Source organism: Sebastes umbrosus, chromosome 3 (assembly GCF_015220745.1).
Source record: "Sebastes umbrosus isolate fSebUmb1 chromosome 3, fSebUmb1.pri, whole genome shotgun sequence".
NCBI classification, from domain to species: Eukaryota; Metazoa; Chordata; class Actinopteri; order Perciformes; family Sebastidae; genus Sebastes; species Sebastes umbrosus.
This window is the reverse complement of record NC_051271.1, coordinates 14,939,809-14,958,706: the sequence shown is the minus strand read 5'-3', so window position 1 is coordinate 14,958,706 and position 18,898 is coordinate 14,939,809. Positions and strand designations below refer to the sequence as shown.

Here is an 18,898-nt window from a genome sequence, read left to right as displayed (position 1 = left end):
CAAATTTAGGAGTTTGCCACTTTGAATTGATCTGATTGCCAGATTCTCACTTGAAACCACCAGGAGACAAGAACTTCTCCACTGGGTTCACTGGTTTCTAAGAGGCTACAGCTATACTAATGGCTCTGCCAGGCTGTATTTAAGCACAGTAGTGCTTTTAGCTAAATGTAATGTCAGCATGCTAACACAATGACAGTCCTATCATGCCGATGTTTAACAGATATAATGTTTACCACGTTCATCATCTTAAGTGTGTTAGCACTCTAACATTTGCTAATTAGCTTAAAGTATGTGCAAAACTCACTATGTGACAAGTACTTTGTGGTGATTTACTTAATTTTTAATGCATACGGGAATATGCACGACTAAAATACATAAACTAACACTATAAAGGGCCTTAAAGGAGCAGTGTGTAGGATCTGGCGGTATCCAGCGGTGAGGTTGCAGATTGCAACCAACGGAAGCTTCTCCCATGTTAAAAATATGAATGGGCTTCTCTAGAGCCAGTTGTTGTAGGAGTAGTGTAGGTCATTTGGAGCAGAGTCAGTGCGTAGAATGTGTGTGTGTACATGGGAAGTGAGTGGTGAAGCAAGAGAGAGAGAGCAGCGGCGACGGGAGCAATTAACGTTATTGACTCCGACCCAAGCAGGAAAAGTTAACAGAGTTTGGTTTGTCCGTTCTGGGCTACTGTAGAAACATGGCGGTGCAACATGGCAGACTCCGTGGAGAGGACCCGCTCCCTGTGTACAGTACAGTATACACAGTATAACAGTATAAACGGCTCATTCTAAGCTAACGAAAACACGATTCTTATTTTCAGGTGATTATACACTAAAGACAAGATAGTTATTAATATTATATTCCATTTCTGCCAATAGATCCCCCTAAATGTTACACACTCCTCCTTTATTTTCACCTAATGTTGAGGCCCTGTGTTGTGGTATTATGCTTGCTTGCTTATGTGGTGTAAACACCTAAATAAATGTGGTATGATAAATGTGATCAAATGTCCACAAACTAATTAACACACAGTGAATCGTGGGTAGGATAGGATAGTATCCCAGAATAGGAGTACAGGCCTTCCAGTTGGTCTCTGGGGCTCTGGACAAAATATTATGCCATGTGTAGTTGCCATGAGCACCGTAACTGATTACTGAGTACTCCTGCAATATTGTATTGTACGTCCAGAAATTAGGGGGGCTTACATAAATGTCAAAGCAGCAGACTGAGCTACCCGGACGTGTCTTTTTGTATCACAGACTTTCTATTATAAATTTGTAGTCACATCAGTATCTTTCTCAGACTTTATACAACTGCTCTAAACTAACTTTGACATGTTATAATTGGTGAAGTGCCCCTTTAAAGGCAAAAGGAACAAAGACCCACAGTTTAATTTTTCCCCAGGGGTCCACGAGGATTGATCCACCGCTACATATTACACGTGTTCATACTGTACACATTGTTTTTGCTGTATCTAAATCCTTAAGCCAAGTCAAAAGTGTCTCACTGCACATTTATTGTCAGACAATTACAAATCTAACAATCTGCTCCCTAAATATGGAAACACCAGTTCAGAGAAGCTCAAAAGTCTTAAAACTACCCAAATAGTTTCAGACAAACAGCAATTAAAGCCACGTACAAAAAAATATATCCAAGTGTTGATGGATTCATTTTCGGAGATTCGATTTTCACCTCAAATCTTGCAGTTACAAAGGAGAGACGACGCACACACATCGTCTCTGTAGGAGCAATTAAAAACCACCAACATGATTATAAAAAATGGAATTAATTGATATTACTCTGCCAAATAAGTTATTTCAAGTGTGTGAACAGTGAGCGACATAAAACAATAAAAATCCTCCTCCTCAGTAAACACATTTAATTAAAAAACAAAGGAATGTTGACAGAAAGGAGCGTTTCTATTCATATTAACCCACTGTTTCCAGTGTGATATTTACATGTTTACTGTAACTGTGTTGTTGGGATAATTACAGAGTTACTATTCATGCTGAGCATTACCCGTCAAATAAAACATACATCCTGTGTGGGCCCATCATAAATACATTTGAAGAAATCCATAAAAAGACAATGCAAGAATTCCTGATTTCAAACAAAATGTCAAATTAAAATGACTTAAATACTCACAGGAATGTAAACATTGCATGTGTTGTTAAAAACAAAAATAAACATTCACCACTTTTCTCTCTTGCGTACTTTCACTGCGTGAAGCCGAGGTGTGATATAGCTGTCCCTGAATGCAATAAACCCTCTTTGAGTGACTCCTGGATAGTTCATGGTGTCTCTTCTACCAGCTGGAGTCAAAAACCTTCTTGCACATGTTTGAGTTCTCCTGGTGAAGAGGGAATTCAGAGCCGGGGACGAGCAGCTTCTTGCTCTTATGCGACTCAACGCTCTTCCCTGATGACACGCTGTCGTACTTGGTCAGGTATTCACTGAAAGCAGAACATCAAGAATTGACAATTAGGTTTTTGTATAAGACGATTATTGAAATCTTTTCTGTACAGAGAGGGTCTCACGATACCTGACGGGGAAGGTGGTTTTGTCCATCTGCATGCACACCAGGAAGGGATATTCAGAAAACTGGACGGTGGTGATGAAGTCCAGCGATGCCTCTGTTTCGAAGCTGACCTCAACACCCGTTCTCATAAAGTCCATGTCCACTGTAACGTTGCCAGTGAGCACTAACGCTCCCCTGAAACCATGAAGGGAAAACCAAGTGAAAATGTGTCCAACAGACAAAGAACAATATTTTACACCAACATTTGATGTCCCAAAAACACATTCAGTATGCCAGCATGTGAATTCATCACGTGAAGAAGAACTTATGCGGTAGTGATGACAACGTTTATAACAGAAGTTGACGGACAGTGTTAAGTAGTTAAGTATAAGATTTCACTTTGCTAGGTGTAATGTATATTATAAATTAACCCAGACTTTGATTATCACATATCGTCCTTTTGGTCACATGAGGTTGGCACGGGTTACCATGGTTACATGTCTCCAACCGGCAAAGAAGCTCTCAGGAAGTGGCGACATAAATTATTGCTAATTTATTGTTATTTTATATTTATTATTGTATTTTTAGTCTAAACCTTGAAAGGCGCTGTATAAATGCAAGTCTGTTACCATTTATCAACAAGTGAGCATAATGTGGAAGAAAACAACTGTTGCTATGGTGATCTGTAGTTTAACATACGTACCGGACAGCTTCCAGCCAATCAGAAACTATTATTTTCTTTAGCCTTGTCCCAACTACTGTGGCATTATGGTCCTTGTTTGTGACCATGTTATTTGTATCATACAGTAAAGCTCAGACACTTCCCCTCATGTCTCAAAGCCAAGATGTGTGCCAACCAGTTGAACATCCAACCTCTGTAACGTTGCCAGTGGAGACATGCCTCGGCAAAGATGCCAGTGTGGTTTGTTCTGCTTCTATAGATAGCCTGCCAGTCTATTATCAGAGTAGAGGAGGTACAGCTATGCTGATCCATTCACCTGCCTCTGCCCTTCGCCTGCACACACGGGTCAAATCAGCTTGAAGTTCAAATCCAAGATCTGACCCCTAACAGCGGTCGAAAAACAGGAAGATAATCCCAAAACAGGAATATAATAGCTCTTAAACCATGTTTCGTTACTCAGGATGCTGCTCCCAAAAAGATATCAGTACCACAGCATCGTGTGTTTTTTGTACCTTAACATAGATCCCCATTAGAATCGTAATCTCTTACATCTTTTGTAAGTTATTCTTAGTGGAAACATATATAATCACTATCAATAATGCAAGTGTATTTATAAGGCACTAGAGCAGGGTATTGTTTAAAATTTGTATGCAGTGCCAGTACAAAGCCAGAGTTTCATTGCGTAGATTTTTTGATAATTTAGGTAAAAATATATTTTTCTGCAAACATGTTTTTCCATTTAGCGAAATAATCTTAAAATGCATTAATATCAGAGAATATCTGACCAAAAACCAAATGAACAGGACGAAGAATCTGACAAAACACTCGACTTGAGTTTGGTTTTTCAGTACAATTATGGACACAATGTGTCTGGTACTTAAAAAGGTACTGAGGTGTATATGCAGCCCTGTCTCTCACAGTAAAATCACACCGTATTTGAATGTTAATGCTGCTCTTTAAATCCCGTTTCATCATCAGATGCCGCGAGCTAACCGATACCATCACGATGATGTCCGTTGACTCTAATGTTTTAAAAATAGATAACCAGACAGAACTGACGTCATATCCACACAAACCCTGGAAATGAGACAGACATGAAGCACAATACTGGCGCGTGTCCAACGTGCTCGGTGGAACAAATGAATCAGACAACACTTATAGACCATCTAAAGTTCACATGAATCCAACGTCAACAGAAAACTATTTGCAGTGCGGTGACACGGCTCGAACCTCTAAAACGACTTTCCTTTCGGTCACAAAGGTTGTTTCTAAGAATTGTCTGTCTATCACAAAGGCCTTTGCCCTGCTCGTGTATTACATCACACTGTACATACAGTGCTTCACAAACGTACTCAGTGAGATAATTTACCATTCCAGGGCTGCACTTAAAGCTGTGACCTATAAACATGCAACATTATGTAAAAGCTTTGCTATTGCCCCAGAACAGGACAAAAACACCTGCAACAGTAGTTTTATTGTCTTGTCTTTGGACTGTACCTGTTGTTGACGCTGGTCTTGGACTCCCTGTACCATAGGCTGATCTCCATGCCTCCAGAGATGTCGATGGCTAACCCTCCCTGGAACTCTGCATTCGCCTTCAGACCGGACTGCAGCTGGATCACCTGGAGGGCCGAAGATCCTTTCATTATAAATCATATGTTTTAAAGTTACTTTGTTTTCAAAGTAGCCACAGCATAAGGCATAAGAAATGCTGCAACCTTGTATCAGCTGTACGCATTTAGACCGCGTTCACACTTACATCACTACGCTCGACTACTTCAGTTATTAACTTGAGTCATTCACTATCCGTGTCGGTGTACACATACCGTATGCATCTGACCAATAAACAAGTCCTGATATCTGAATGACAAAATAGGTTGTGGGGTCAGTGCTTTCCAAAATGACCCATATATAGACCCTCTTGCTACTTAACGTACATGTAAGTACATTAAAACTGAAGTAACTTTGAGCAAATATGAGTTATTTTTTATAAAACTGTCACTATATCGTGACAGTAGTGCATGAGACAGATAATCTGTGAAGAAAATCATGTTCCTCTGCCTTCTCCTAATGGCATTTCTAAGATTTCACAGCGCCTAAACAACCAATCAGAGCCGAGGAGTCTGAGCAGCAGTCAATCACTGCTCGCAAAATCCGATCAAACGATCAAACTAGGCAGCACTGATCAAATATGACGCAATATTATGTTACTGTAATACCTATTTCTCACCTCAAATGTTTTCAGAAACATCTTGTAGTGTACTGTTTAGCTGTAAAATGAGAAAGTTTGTGACCCAGCAGTGATTGACAGCTGCTTTAGAGACTCCTCGGCTCTGTTTGGTTGTTTTTCTTCGGCACTGTGAAATCTTGTAAATTAGGAGCACCGGAGGACACAGAGGAACATGATTATCTGACTTATGCACTACTGTCAGGATATAGTGCCAGCTTTATAAAAATAACTTTTTATCATATTTGCTCGACATTTTCGACTGCAGCTTTAACAAATGACCAATGCTGTCGTTTTCCTCAAGATGACCCCAACCAAGCTGAACTACAATCTGCAAATGTGACTCTTATTTTGAAGGGGAATAAAGGTTTCTGGGAGCATTGTGCAGTTCATCACCGGCCATCAAATACCAACTGTTGAGGTCATTTACCAAGGACCTAGAGTCAACTACCTACAAGTCACTGCCGGTTGCATGCATGACTCATTACTACTGATTGTCACGCTCATTCATAACCATACTGAATGTAAACTTAACACTTAAACACTAAGATTAAGTTTGACTACTATATTGAGCTGTAGTGTAAATAGGGTGTTGATGAGGGACACAGTTGTAGCTGCTTACCTCAGAATGATCAGTCAGCAGGATGAGGCCTTTCACTACATTCATGGGCTCCCCGGTCATGGAGAACATTTTGGACATGAGGTCACTGTAACCCTTGAAGAAGGTGACGGGCCGCAGCTGGACGTCGAACAGCAGAGCCGACATCCCGGCGAACGACTCCAGGTCCTCCTCTCCCTCGTCGGGTGTGGCAGCAATCAGCGACTCCAAACCCTGGGCCTCAATGGCCACCTGGAAGTCAGGAAGGATATCCATTTATTATTCTGATATTTCATGTGTTTCAAGTGTGTTTTGTATATATATATTACGGTAATTCATTTCAGTTTCATTATGTGGTTTCCGTACCTGTAGTCCATGTAGCATCGCTCCTTTACTAGCACCATAAATATTCATGTTGCTTCTCCTCAGGATCCCAGAGCCTGAATACAAGATGTCCAGACTGTATGTGGAGGTCACATCAGCAGCTTCTGTAGGGAGAGCATTTTAAAGTGCTCAGTCAGCATGCACATAACGGTTGTGTTGTTATTTATCTTATTGCTAAAAAGCATAGTAGCGGGACTCAAAATTATGAGTTTTAAGGAGCCAAATCTAGCTTAAATGTGTAACTACCCTTAAGGTCAATATTTCACTTGGTTGAGTCATGAACTTTTTTATCACTGTTAAATTTCAAAGAACATTTTCCTTCGTTTCTTCTCAGATTGTAAATCTTGTAACAATATATCGAGTAATTTTTAGGCTTAGAGATGAGGGTTTATCACTTACGTGCCATGAATCCTGAGAACGCAGACGACGACCCAACTTTTGCGAAACGGTTGTAGTTGTGGGAAACCGTGTCCTTCATAGCTTGTCGTAAAACTTTGCTGAAAAATGAAAAAATATGTATATTATACAATAAATGGCTGCAACATGTATTGGTAAAATCTTGCTATTTATGTTCTGTGTTTGTCTTAAACCAAAAGTTTTCATTTTTGTTGGTCTATTGGATGTCCCGTAACACACCTGGCAGGCAATTGGAAGCGGAGGATGTCCTGGATCTTAGACAGCATGTACTTGTTCATTTCATGAGGCAGGTTTCCAATAGACAGCAGCAGATTCTTGACCTCCATGTACGAGGGGTTGCTACTGAGGATGACGTCAGCGGCGGCAGCTCTCACGTTTTTCTCATAGATCCGTCGATTCTGGTGGTAAACTCTGTTCACTGTCTGCTTCACCTACGAATGAGATACGGTAAATATTTGGTTTCAGCATGTGCAGGCTGTTTTCATATACTTGAATAACTTTTCATAAGAAATCATTCAAACCGTTGTATGAGAATATGTCGGTATGTGTTACATGCTAATCAGCTCCACATAAGCTGTTAACACTCATAAACAACAGTTCAAATGAAGATGTATTGCTCACCTCATCGGTCATGAGATTGGCATCGTATCTCTGCAGGGCGGTGAGGGCGATGGTGCTGTAAGCTCCCACCTCTGACTCGGCGTATTTGGTAAAGATGGAAATGGCCTCGGGAAGCAGAGAGTTCTTCAGAGCCAGAAGATACATCTGGACCTCGGACTCAACCTGCGTGCTGTCAGGACCGTCTAAAATCAGCTTCTTCACCTTCACCACTGTCTGAGAGGTAAATACACAGCAGAAGATCAGCAGTCAGCTCTTGGGTTGAGTATTACACAGAGGGAATTTCAGGATTAGTTTTATTTTAAAACAGGCACTACATTTTTGTGTAACATGTCATTTATTATCTTCTTGGAAGCTCACCGGTAAGTTGCACCCTCCTTTCTGGCACAGTTTATGGACCAGGGCTCCCATAATGATCACCACTGACTCTTTAATGTCTGTGCTGCCGATCTTTCCCTTAGAAATATCCTGAAAAGGAAACAATCCTCGTTAAAAATTCACCAAAAACATTCAATTGGCATATAACTTATGTCTAATATGACTTGGATTTGAAGACTTGTTCTAGGAACTTTTTAAACTTTCTAAATCTGAAGACATATCATTAAAATGTTATATTTTGGAGGGCAGAAAGCAATATATTATGTGAAAGCAATTTATGAAGAGACCATTGATATATATAATGTGTAATGTTTGTACTCCATGGATAAAAAAGCACAAACATTTTGGGGAATCAATGTCCATTAGTGAGAATACAATTCACCAAAATGTGGTAATTGTTTGCTCTTCTTCAACCACTACAGTTCCACTTTCTTCCTGAATTTATTTTGGGGATACAAACACTTTGCAGTTCATTCTTTGAGGCAGAGCACCAAACTGAAATTCAGTGCAGGTGAAGCACACCTTTTTCCTCTTCACTGAAAGGTACTAGATAACGGCAGGTCTAATTCTTTCCTTTCCTGAGCAAGAAAAGGTGCCAACTCTGTAATTGACAACATGACGCTCACCAGCAGAACCTGGAGCATCCTCTCGTTGGGATGTGACGCAAAGCCACACGCGTAGAGAAACCTCTCCTGCAGAACGAAACCTTTGGCATCGGTGAAGTTCAGGAATTCCAGCATGGCGTCCAGAGATGCAACGGTCTGGGAGGAAGTCACCGCATCCACCACCTGAGGTCTGAGCAAACACACAACGATGGTGAGTTGATAAAGTTAGAAGCAGCAGAGTGATGGAGTCAGGAAGTAACAGTAAGGTGTAGGAGAAAAAAGGAGGAGCCTGTTTACAGAGATGTCTTGCTGGCGCTCTTCAGCACTTTGAGGATATCGCCCTTGGACGCCTTCCTAATGCTCTGGATGAGGGCCAGGAAGCTACGAGGAGCCGTGGCTTTGGACAGGTTCGCCGGCTCCAGCTGCTTCTGTTGAGTCTGCCAATGTTCAAAAAGCTAAGAGGGAGGACGCAGGGGAGAGGGGATTAGAAGAGAGATCGTCTTCAGTCAATCATTACAATACAAAAATATACAGTATCTATTTACTAATAGTGTTATTTAGGAATCGTTTGGGGATTAATGACTCGTACAACCAGGAGAAAGGTCTGTAGGCAACAAAATGTTAGTCAAACTGATTCAATGAATGTCTTTGGATGCACCAACAGTGTGTGGGGATCTTTATGCAACTGTACTAGATGTGCAGTATACTAAAACTCAAAATGAAATGGCATTCCCACATGAAGAGGTGGCCCTGGAGCTGTCGCATCTTTACAATAACACATGAGCCATAATAATGGAAACAACATTAGAGAATAAACAATAATTCCAGTTTGTTACAGCTTCAGTTTAATTTTCATAGTTTGGTTCAACAAATCCCAGGTTAGCAAATCTTATTTGGAAGCGATGCTGACGGCTCTGTGAGGCTGCAGTAAATGCTTACACTAGCAAGACAACATGCTCAACATGGATGAATAATAAGAACTGGATACAGCGCTTTTTCCAGTGGACACTCGCGGTATTGCAGCGACAAATATGTCTGTCAAGTCTTTAAAACTGTTGACAGAACACCTCGAACTGCAAATAAGGTCCATTATGACTCTTTCTATTATGAATTTTTGATCCATGGAGGTTTTATATTTGTTAAACTTTCCTTGAGGCGAGAAAAGCACAAGGAACTTGTGGGCGGAGCCAGCGGGAGAAACACTACTGCACATATTCAGTACCTCGGAAGTAAAACTGGAAGCTATCCATGGCCCACCATAATGAGACTGATTACCATGTTCACCATCCTATTCATTCATTATCCGTTATCACTTATCCCATTCAGGGTCGTAGGGGGCTGGAGCCAATCCCAGCTGACATTGGACAGGTCACCAGACTATCACAGGGCTGAAGTATAGAACAAACTAAAAATTTGACCTGATGATGGCGCTAGAGAAAATGTTAAAGAATCTCCCAAGTTAATTAGGATTCATCCTGAGCGGGACATGAATGTCTGCACCAAATTTCATAGCAATCCATCCGAAAGTTGTCGAGACATTACACTCAAAACCACAAATTTCAACCTCATGGTGGCGCTAGAGGAAAACTCAGAGGATCATTTGGATACAACCTCTGGGGACCATGAATGTCTGTACAAACCATAGACTGTATATAAAGATGGACGACGCGTCTCAACTTCCTTCCGCTGTGCAGAAGTGAAGCCAAAATATCCCAGATACGGGAGCTGCCATCTCGAGTCTGCGCAGTAGTTATATGGGGACTGGAGCCACGGTATCGAGGTCACCTGCCGAACACTGCCGCAGTTCATCAGCGAGAGACTCACAGCTGCCAATCATGACATCTCACCCCCTTTTTATAGCATCAAATAACTAATTAAAACCAAACTTATCAGAAAAATAAACACTTGAACACATATCAGCGTGACAAGAACTACCTAAAATGACAGAAACCATCTTTGGTTGGACGTGTACTTTGACTGTTTAGTTTAGCCTATGACCCATCCACTCACATGGAGGGGGTGGGCTTTATGACCTATACCGCAGCCAGCCACCAGGGGGCAATTGAGATGTTTTGGCTTCACTTTTGGGGAGCTGTCATTTCGTCCATCTTTGTATACAGTCTATGGCACAAAATGGCAATCTATTCAATACTGATATTTCAGTCTGGATCTAAGTGGTGGACCGACATTAGTGCTTGGCTAAAATGTGGTTGTGAAAGTAGAAATTAGTTGTGTGAAGGTGATCAGGTACTCACTGATGGACAGCCCTTGCACTGGGATTTGACCTTCTCCGCAATGATACCAACAGCTGCCAGTTTGTCATCGATGGACTTGACGACTCCAGCCACATCTTTCCCAGCAGCCTCCAGCGGTCCAGCCTCTGTCCTTACCAATGTGAGGGTTTGCCTGGGAAGCAAGACATTTTTAATTTAAAATGTGCCCGTGTTAGAAATGGCAGCACATATTAATTCTTTGTTAAGGCATTTACCTGGACACAACTTTAGTTGCAGCAGATCTGCGGGCGTTAACAGACAGAAAGTGTGTTTCTTCAGCCACGGCCGAGCGGATGAAGCCATCGTCAAGTGTGAACGCTGTAACAGAACTGGACTTCCTGTTCACACCCAACACCTGAAGGGGAACACATCGGGGCGTGATTTATCAGCGATTCAGTTAATAATCTAGCACGGTGAGCCGGTCTGGATGCTGACATACCTGAATGTGTGTGGTGAACCCGGTCTCTGCGGTCTTGCACGTCTCCAGGATCTTGGTTCGCGTCACTTGACCTTTTATCGCCTTGTACTCGACTATGCACCTTCCAGACACGTCATTCTGTTCCCAGACATTCAATTTGTTTACATTAGCGACATGTAATGAAATATGAAACACATGAATAAAGGTGATGGGAGCATTATCGTGCAATTTACCTCTATAGCCTTCCCAGTGTTGAGCTGTACTTGCATTAAGCTGGCCAGCCCTCTTTTTAGGTTCTTGATGGTTGCAGGTTCGGTCCAGAAGGAATAAAATGCTTTCGCCTACAAAGAAAGCAACACGTTATAAACAGAGTGGTATGCTTTTGAACAATGGATACCGTCGAGGCATTTTGTCCAGCGGATAAAGAGGGACGCGACCCACAGGGCTGTACGTGCTGCAGCTCACAAAAGGCTTTCAGGGTGTCAGTTTTCCTTTGCACACTCGTGTACAGAAATGCATGGTCATGACATCAGCGACTATTTACATTACATGCAGAAATAAGATATTCTTTGAAGTGCACATCAAAAATAAAACCAGAATACTTTGGTATTAGCACTTTACATGTTTTAAAAAGAGTCAACCTCTAAGTATATTCTTAATACACATCAGTACACAACACTGACAAGCATGACGGATGAGTCAGTCTTGTGTTGCTGATATCATGTTAAAATAATGGAACCAGAGCTCAGTCAAATAGGCTCAGTTAATCTGGGGCAATATCCGATCACACCACACGGTTCAGTTCGTGGGTTCAGTTTGTCTCAATAACAGACTCTGTGTCCTGCTCATGAGTGGAGAAAGCAGCCTGTTACATCATCCTACAGTGTCTCCTATACAGTATGTAATTTATTTGTGGCGCTCCACCACGATATCAGCTCGGACCATAAATAGATCGTCCACTGCTACTCTGTGTGTCTTTCCTGCCGCTGCCGGCCATCACTATAAACAACATAACAGCACCAGGGAGACGCTGATCACACAACCTTTACTCCACACTGAACTAGAATTCATCCGAAAACATATTTTAAAGCATTTACACCACTGTGAAAGATACCTTTAAGAGTAAGATATTACACATACAGTATGCTGTTGAAGTATCTCTTCTATATTGACTGTATTACTGTATACTAGAAATATTGGTACCGCTTCTTAATAAATAGTTCATAAGTTGTAACCGATTCTTTTATTAATGGTTAAAGCATTTACTGATGCCTTATAGATCAGTTATAAGCCATTAATAAAAACACATCTTTGATTGCCAGGTTGTAGAAAATCTCTTTGGCTGGTTTTTCCTTTCTATTCAGTCATAAAGCAATTATTAAAAATGTTCAAATTAGGGCTGTCCTCGACCAAAGACATTTTTAGCCTACTAACACTTCAACGATTAGTTGATTTAATCGACAGATCTGTAAAATTGAGTTTCTCCACAAAGAATCACATAAAAAGCAGCACTTTAAATCTTGTGTTTACCAGAGATGTGCTCATAAGTTTCTTGAAAATAAGTCACTCAGCATGAAAGAAGCATAAAAAACAAGGAATCGACTAAAGAAATCTCAGTCAACTAAGACCAAAAAGATTAAGAGGGGACAGCCATAGATCAAATCCATTAATAGATGCTTAATAGCTTGCTAATACATTGATTTTGAGGGTTTCAGATCCTCTGCAGACCTTTTCCAATTTTAGGTGGTCATCCAGTCCAATAAGTCAAAGGGATTTCCTATTTGTGATCTATAAAGCATTAGTAAATAACTCATGGAGCATTAATAGAGCCCTTAGTCACAACTTATAAACCCTTTATACAGTGGTACCCAAGTCTTTACTGTATGAACCAACAGGTAAAAAAAAAACCCATTAAACATTAACATGGATCTTGCTGGTGGCTTTCTTCTTTGTACAGTACAGGCGGCAACCTCCGGGTCTGAAAAGTGAAGCCCATGCTGAAGTGCCTTAAACTTGCATTCTTTCTAACAGCCAGCAGGGGGTGACTCCTCTGGTTGCAAAAAGAAGTCAGATTGTATAGAAGTCTATGAGAAAATGAGCCTACTTCTCACTTGATTTATTACCTCAGTAAACATTGTAAACATGAGTTTATGGTCTCAATCACTAGTTTCAAGTCTTCTTCAACACAGCATGATGTTCATTTAGTAAATTATGGTCCAATTTAGAGTCAAATAGACCATAAAGCAGGGGATGCTTTAGCTGGCTACCTTGTGATTGACAGGTCGCTAGCATGGCGTTGTCCAGTCTGGGAGTTGTCCGTGTTTTGGTCCAAAGTGTCCAAGATGGCGACTGCCAAAACATCAGTCCACAAACCAATGGTTGAAGTCACGGTGACAACGTCCACGTCTTATATACTATGGTACAGTATTAGTGCCATATGATTATTGCCCTGAGCCTTAAAATGAGATATCTACCAGTCAGCTTGCTATTATTTCTTCAGTGGTAATTATGAATTATTGGATACTATACACTGATAATGACTTGATAACAGTGAATGAGTTTGGCTTGAACTCAAACATGTCACAACCAGACGACAGCATGAACCTTACCCACCATCCCGGAGCCACTCTTCAAATCAGGCATGTTCATTCATTCATTCATTCATTCATTGACCCTCTGAACCTGATGACCTTTGCACGCACACACATCTGCCTGGTGTTTCCCCTGACAGCATCATCAACTCCAGCAAAACGGAAGGAAGCTTACTAATACTCTGACGACAACAGTGGAGTGCCAGAAGTACACTATCAACTTTGCTCGACATTTCTCACATCCAAAAGATTGTAAATCATATAGCAGCACTTCATATAATATTCAGGAATTGCTGCTGTTGTTATTTGCCTGGAGTGATTATAAATTATGTTAATGTTGACAAATGTATGATAAAATGTGTTTTATTTCAATAGTGTGTCAAAATAAGGATAAAATATCGATACACTTGAGTATCGCGTTATTATGTTTTGTGATATTGTATTGGTTCTCAAAAAACTACGTATACATTTTTAATTAATAGTTTACATGTAGAGATTTGTGTCAGACAGTGGCCCATTTTGTGTTGTGTTTAGCGCTAGATAGCAGTGTTGTATTCTATCTTCAGACATAGAGAATGAAAGCTTCCGTAATATGGTGAATAAAATGGAGCCTCGTCTTTATACTATGACAGTTTTCCTAAAATTAGATTTTAAAAAATTGCAATATATCACCTTGCTTACAGTATCGCCATATTTGAATTGAATCGTTATCCCTATATCATGATACGTATCGCATCGCCAGATTCTTGCCAATACACAGCCCTACATAAAATACTATGAGGTTATACAGGTTATACCAGCGGTAAGTGGTGTAGCCACTCATAAGGACACTTTTCTTTATACACATGTTGTTTAATATCAAGGTTTTAAACTTTTGCAATGCAAACTGTTCAAACAAAATCACTGGCTAAGAAGAATTAAAGGCTCTTACCTTTCCATTTCTCATATGCAACAAGAAAGGTTTAGTGAGAGCTGCCAGTTTGGTCTTCCCCATAAGGCTCTCTGCAGTAGATCCATGGAGGACATTCTTCTTCTTTGATCGCTGGGACGCCGGCTCGATCCTCACATTTGAGATCTATGAATGAGAGATTAATTAATCTGAGCAAAAGCCTTTCACTCCTTTGTTGCATTAGTATTTTTGTGCATTGTCAACACACCACCAGCTACTAGACTTTGCTGCCAGTTTTATGAAAAGTCTATATAGTGAGCAATATAAATATGGATTATTCTACATACCGCCAGTTGAATGAGCTGGTCGTCTTTGCTGCTGGGATCTCTCCACACCAGGTTGATGTCCACGTCGCTTGAGATCCTGTAGCCAGCACTGCCCTCTCTTGACCCTCTGGTCTGGTCCACCAGCACCTCCGTGGTGTAGCTGAATTTATACAGCTGGTTGTTGTTCAGTCGGGGTCCTGTAGCACCACCTGAAGAAACATTGGAAACACAGCTGCTGAGCAAACACCAGAGGAGAAAGTGAGAGTGACCTGCAGTAAGACTATTGTCATATTGTGGTGTGAAGATATTGTAGGTCTTTAAAGGTGTGTTATCACATCAAATATGCTTTACATTAGACATTTTTCATAGGCCTACCTAACCACTGGGTTCATTTCATGCCTGTACCTTATGAATATCAGCTAGTAGAAACCTGAAACTTGACATAGTAATCCATCACAGTGAACATTCAATTCAATCTTCATTTGTTTGTCACTGCATCATCATGTAATTGTGAGGAGTGACTGTTTAAAAACTCTTTTCTTGGTGTTGCGTTCAAGCTCTAAAATCTTAGATTTGAGTTCTGAGCATTGGCTGTGTTGTCAGAAAAACAAACCTGGGTAACAAACAATTAGCAAACATGGATATTGTGGGAAGAATAATGTGATTTTGGTAGTTTCTGTGGAGCAAGTGCTGAAATATCAGATGTCAGAGCTTCTCACAAGCACATAGGATTAGAGCTGCAACAATTAATCGATCAGTTGTCAACTATTAAATTAATCGCCAACTATTTTGATAATCGATTAATCGGTTTGAGTCGTTTGAGAAAAAAGTAAAAATTCTCTGATTCCAGCTTCTTAAATGTGAATATTTTCTGGTTTCTTTACTCCTCCATGAGAGTAAACTGAATATCTTTGAGTTGTGGGCAAAACAAGACATTTGAGGACGTCGTCTTGGACTTTAGGAAACACTGATCAACATTTTTTAACCATTTTCTGACATTTTATAGACCAAACAACTAATCGCTTAATTGAGAAAATAATCGATAGATTACTCGACAATGAAAATTATCGTTAGATAGGTGCATTACATAGGATACTTTTCAAAGCAAGCCACACTTTTAACTGTCTTGCCATCAACAATAATGTAACGTTGACAAGTAAAGATGACGAAGTGTTCACTGTGATGAATGAACTCAAACCAGAAGACTTGAAAGCTGTAGTCTATGTTTTTAATTCAGGTAATTTTTAATAATAAAGAACACTGAAACCCTCTCTTAAAAAAAGGAATTTTATCTAAATTAATTTACAAACATCAAACATGCTGTTGCATTGGCGGATCTAGTTGATTCCAGGTATCGATTGTGCTCCGAAGTGCTCCGTTTTCAGCTTCCTAAATACACTTCAGGTGTTAAAATGAAAGTGTTCTTCAAAGAAGACAAACTGCTCTCTTTTCTTTCATTTTTTGTTTCCTTACAAGTCATATCTGTGGCTATAAGATGATTCAATCAGTGGCCATTTCACAACAAGGTGTGTTCAACCTGAGAGAAGATAAAATATCTCCCCTCTGCTCCATGAATGACTAAAGCTTTCTGTTAGATGTGACATTAGAGGCCACGAGGGAAGGACAGACTGACGTGTCAGTAGTTGATTTCATCAGCGGTCGATGAGGAATGTGGTGCTGAAATTCAACAAATAAAACATCTGGGGCTTTTCTCAACAGCTGGCTGAGATACTTAGAGAACATCGGAAGCCAAAAAAAGCAACAGGAATAATGCAATTTGTGTTTCACAATGCTGTTTTCTTGGCTCTTTCACCTCTTATCAGTGATGTCACAAATGTTACACCATTGACAATGAAGTCTATAGGAGACTGAACCTTGGGGTCACTTCCTACCAGGATTCATTCATTTTGGTGATTTTAAAGTCTCAATAAAAGGCACAATAAAATAAAGCTTGACACTTTAGATCATCCATAACTTTCCCTCTATATATGAAGAAGCCTCCAAAGCTCAGCACAGTGAACAAATACATCCTGTTGACACATTTCTACTCATTGAGCATCTTCTCGTCCCAAAACAAATTCATTAAACCTTTTCATAGATAATCAAGTAAAAGTTCCTGTTGGCCCCCAAAACATCCTACTATACCTCAAACTATCTCTCTACTCACAGAAAAACAAACATCAACTCACCTTTGGCAGCAGCTGAGACAGAGGAGGCTGCACAAAGCAAGAACACAACCAGAGGTAACATTGTGTGTGTGTCCTCTCTGTGTGGTCAGAAGAATCAGAGGAGTCAGTGGCACTAAAAGGCCAAAAAGAAAAAGGCAAAGCGAGTCCGAGCTTCTCCTATTATGTTTTATCGGAGGGGAGGGCAGACTCCAAACTCCACGCTGAAGTACTAAGTACGAGATAACCAGCAAATCATTAACCTGACGAGCACAGATTTGACAGGAACTTGTGCCATTGATGGATGCAGCCATGCAGGAGTCTCCTTTTAATACAGCAGGGGTGGTGTCTGCCTCTGCAAGCAGCCATGTGATTGATTGATCAATCAATAGAAATGGGATTATCTGATTGATTTGAGTTGATCAAGAGAGACAAGTTTCTAGTATAGAGGCTGCTGCATGCCCTGACTAGTCAACACAGTGATTTTGATAGAAAATGTCACATAAAAACATCTAAATTAGCACAAAAAGAGCGTTTATATTTACCAAGAGGTGGCAGAGAGACGTGCTCCTCATGTTGGACAACTTTCACCTCATTTCTTCTGTTTGGGGATGAACAGTCGTGACTCTGTGTTGGAGGAAATGGGCAGTCTGTCAGTGAGAGCAGCCCTGTGGCTCAGATTACAGCAGCTCAGTGAGAGGGACAGAAAGTCTGGGAGGTTTCAGCAGAGTCAGTCTGTGTGAAATACTGAAAATATAGGGTGTTTTTACACTGGAGAAATCAGTTTGAATCAGTGATACGTGTTAAGGATTGAGGATATTATAGGCTGATGTGATCCGATTAATGCAGTCCAGACTTCATCAACCCCCTGAGACCCAGAATAGACCCGTTTTTGTCTTCTTTTAAGAGGGGTACAGGGGGTCTTTAGGGTGAGATAGCAGGTCAACATTAGATGTCACATAGAAGTGGTGTACATCATCTGAAAGCTGGGAACCTGGAGATTAATTTGAGATGCCGCTCAGTAGCCTTCTGTGGGTCAAGTTGTTCTCGTTATAAATCAGAAATACACATTAATTAAATAATTCATTATTTAAAATGAATTGTAAAAGTGTATAAGGGTTTAGAACATTATGGTCGAAGTATATGATGGCCATTACCATGATCTTTTTACCACTGGAGAATTGATCAAAAATGATCAATTATCCCTCCGAAATACCACATTAAGACACCAAGACCTTGAGGAACACAATAGAAAAAGCCATGTTGTGATTTTGAATCTTGTGAAAATCCTGCAAGAATTGCATTTTTCTGTGATTGGATGGCGAGCACTTCTGTTCTGGAAACTGCTCAGAAACCCCTATTGTCAATCTACCTAGGGAATGGCACCATTCATCATGTTCATTAGCGGGTACTTCACACTTATTCTCATGTTTTCATTTAGAATTAAATTAAATCCCACTTTAGTTAGTGGTGGACGAAGTATTCAAAGCCTTTACTTAAGTAAAAGTAATAATACTACACGGTGAAAATAATCTGTTACAAGTAAAAGTACACAATATTAGACAGGGAGGGAGAGAAAGTGTTCTGACAACTAGTTTGTCACATGTAGGCTAATGATGCAGCAGGACAGCAAACGAGCAGTTTTACTTACAGATTTTTTGCCTTTTTCACAGATTTCAACTTCTCACATGCAGTAGGAAAATCAAAGGTGTAAATAATGAAATTAGTTCCATTTAGCTGCTTTGAGTTCAGTGTCTGCGTGCTGGCTCACCGTCACTCTCACTGAACATCTGAATGGAGCCGAGTCAT

General features: G+C 40.5%; 1 protein-coding gene across 1 annotated transcript; it reads right to left on the bottom strand.

Moving 5' to 3' along the window:
- Positions 1-1,498: 1,498 nt before the first annotated feature.
- Positions 1,499-17,294, bottom strand: LOC119485698 (microsomal triglyceride transfer protein). The gene is made up of 18 exons (XM_037765426.1): positions 17,114-17,294; positions 14,946-15,133; positions 14,641-14,784; positions 11,352-11,459; positions 11,140-11,256; positions 10,916-11,055; positions 10,683-10,833; positions 8,725-8,882; positions 8,449-8,617; positions 7,805-7,912; positions 7,448-7,660; positions 7,046-7,257; positions 6,809-6,906; positions 6,392-6,513; positions 6,050-6,277; positions 4,698-4,822; positions 2,543-2,713; positions 1,499-2,453 (listed from the first exon to the last, which is right to left on the bottom strand). Exons 1-18 carry the CDS (start codon positions 17,172-17,174, stop codon positions 2,306-2,308), a joined length of 2,661 nt encoding a protein of 886 aa, XP_037621354.1. The 5' UTR covers positions 17,175-17,294; the 3' UTR covers positions 1,499-2,305.
- Positions 17,295-18,898: the final 1,604 nt, after the last annotated feature.

Coding starts and splice junctions, on each gene's coding strand:
- LOC119485698 (XM_037765426.1), bottom strand. CDS start 17,174: ATGTTACCTCTGGTTGTGTTCTTGCTTTGTGCAGCCTCCTCTGTCTCA. Junction 6,907..7,045: donor CGCTTCCAATTGCCTGCCAG/GTGTGTTACGGG, acceptor TTCATTTTTCAG/CAAAGTTTTACGACAAGCTA. Junction 6,514..6,808: donor GTTCTCAGGATTCATGGCAC/GTAAGTGATAAA, acceptor CTCTCCCTACAG/AAGCTGCTGATGTGACCTCC.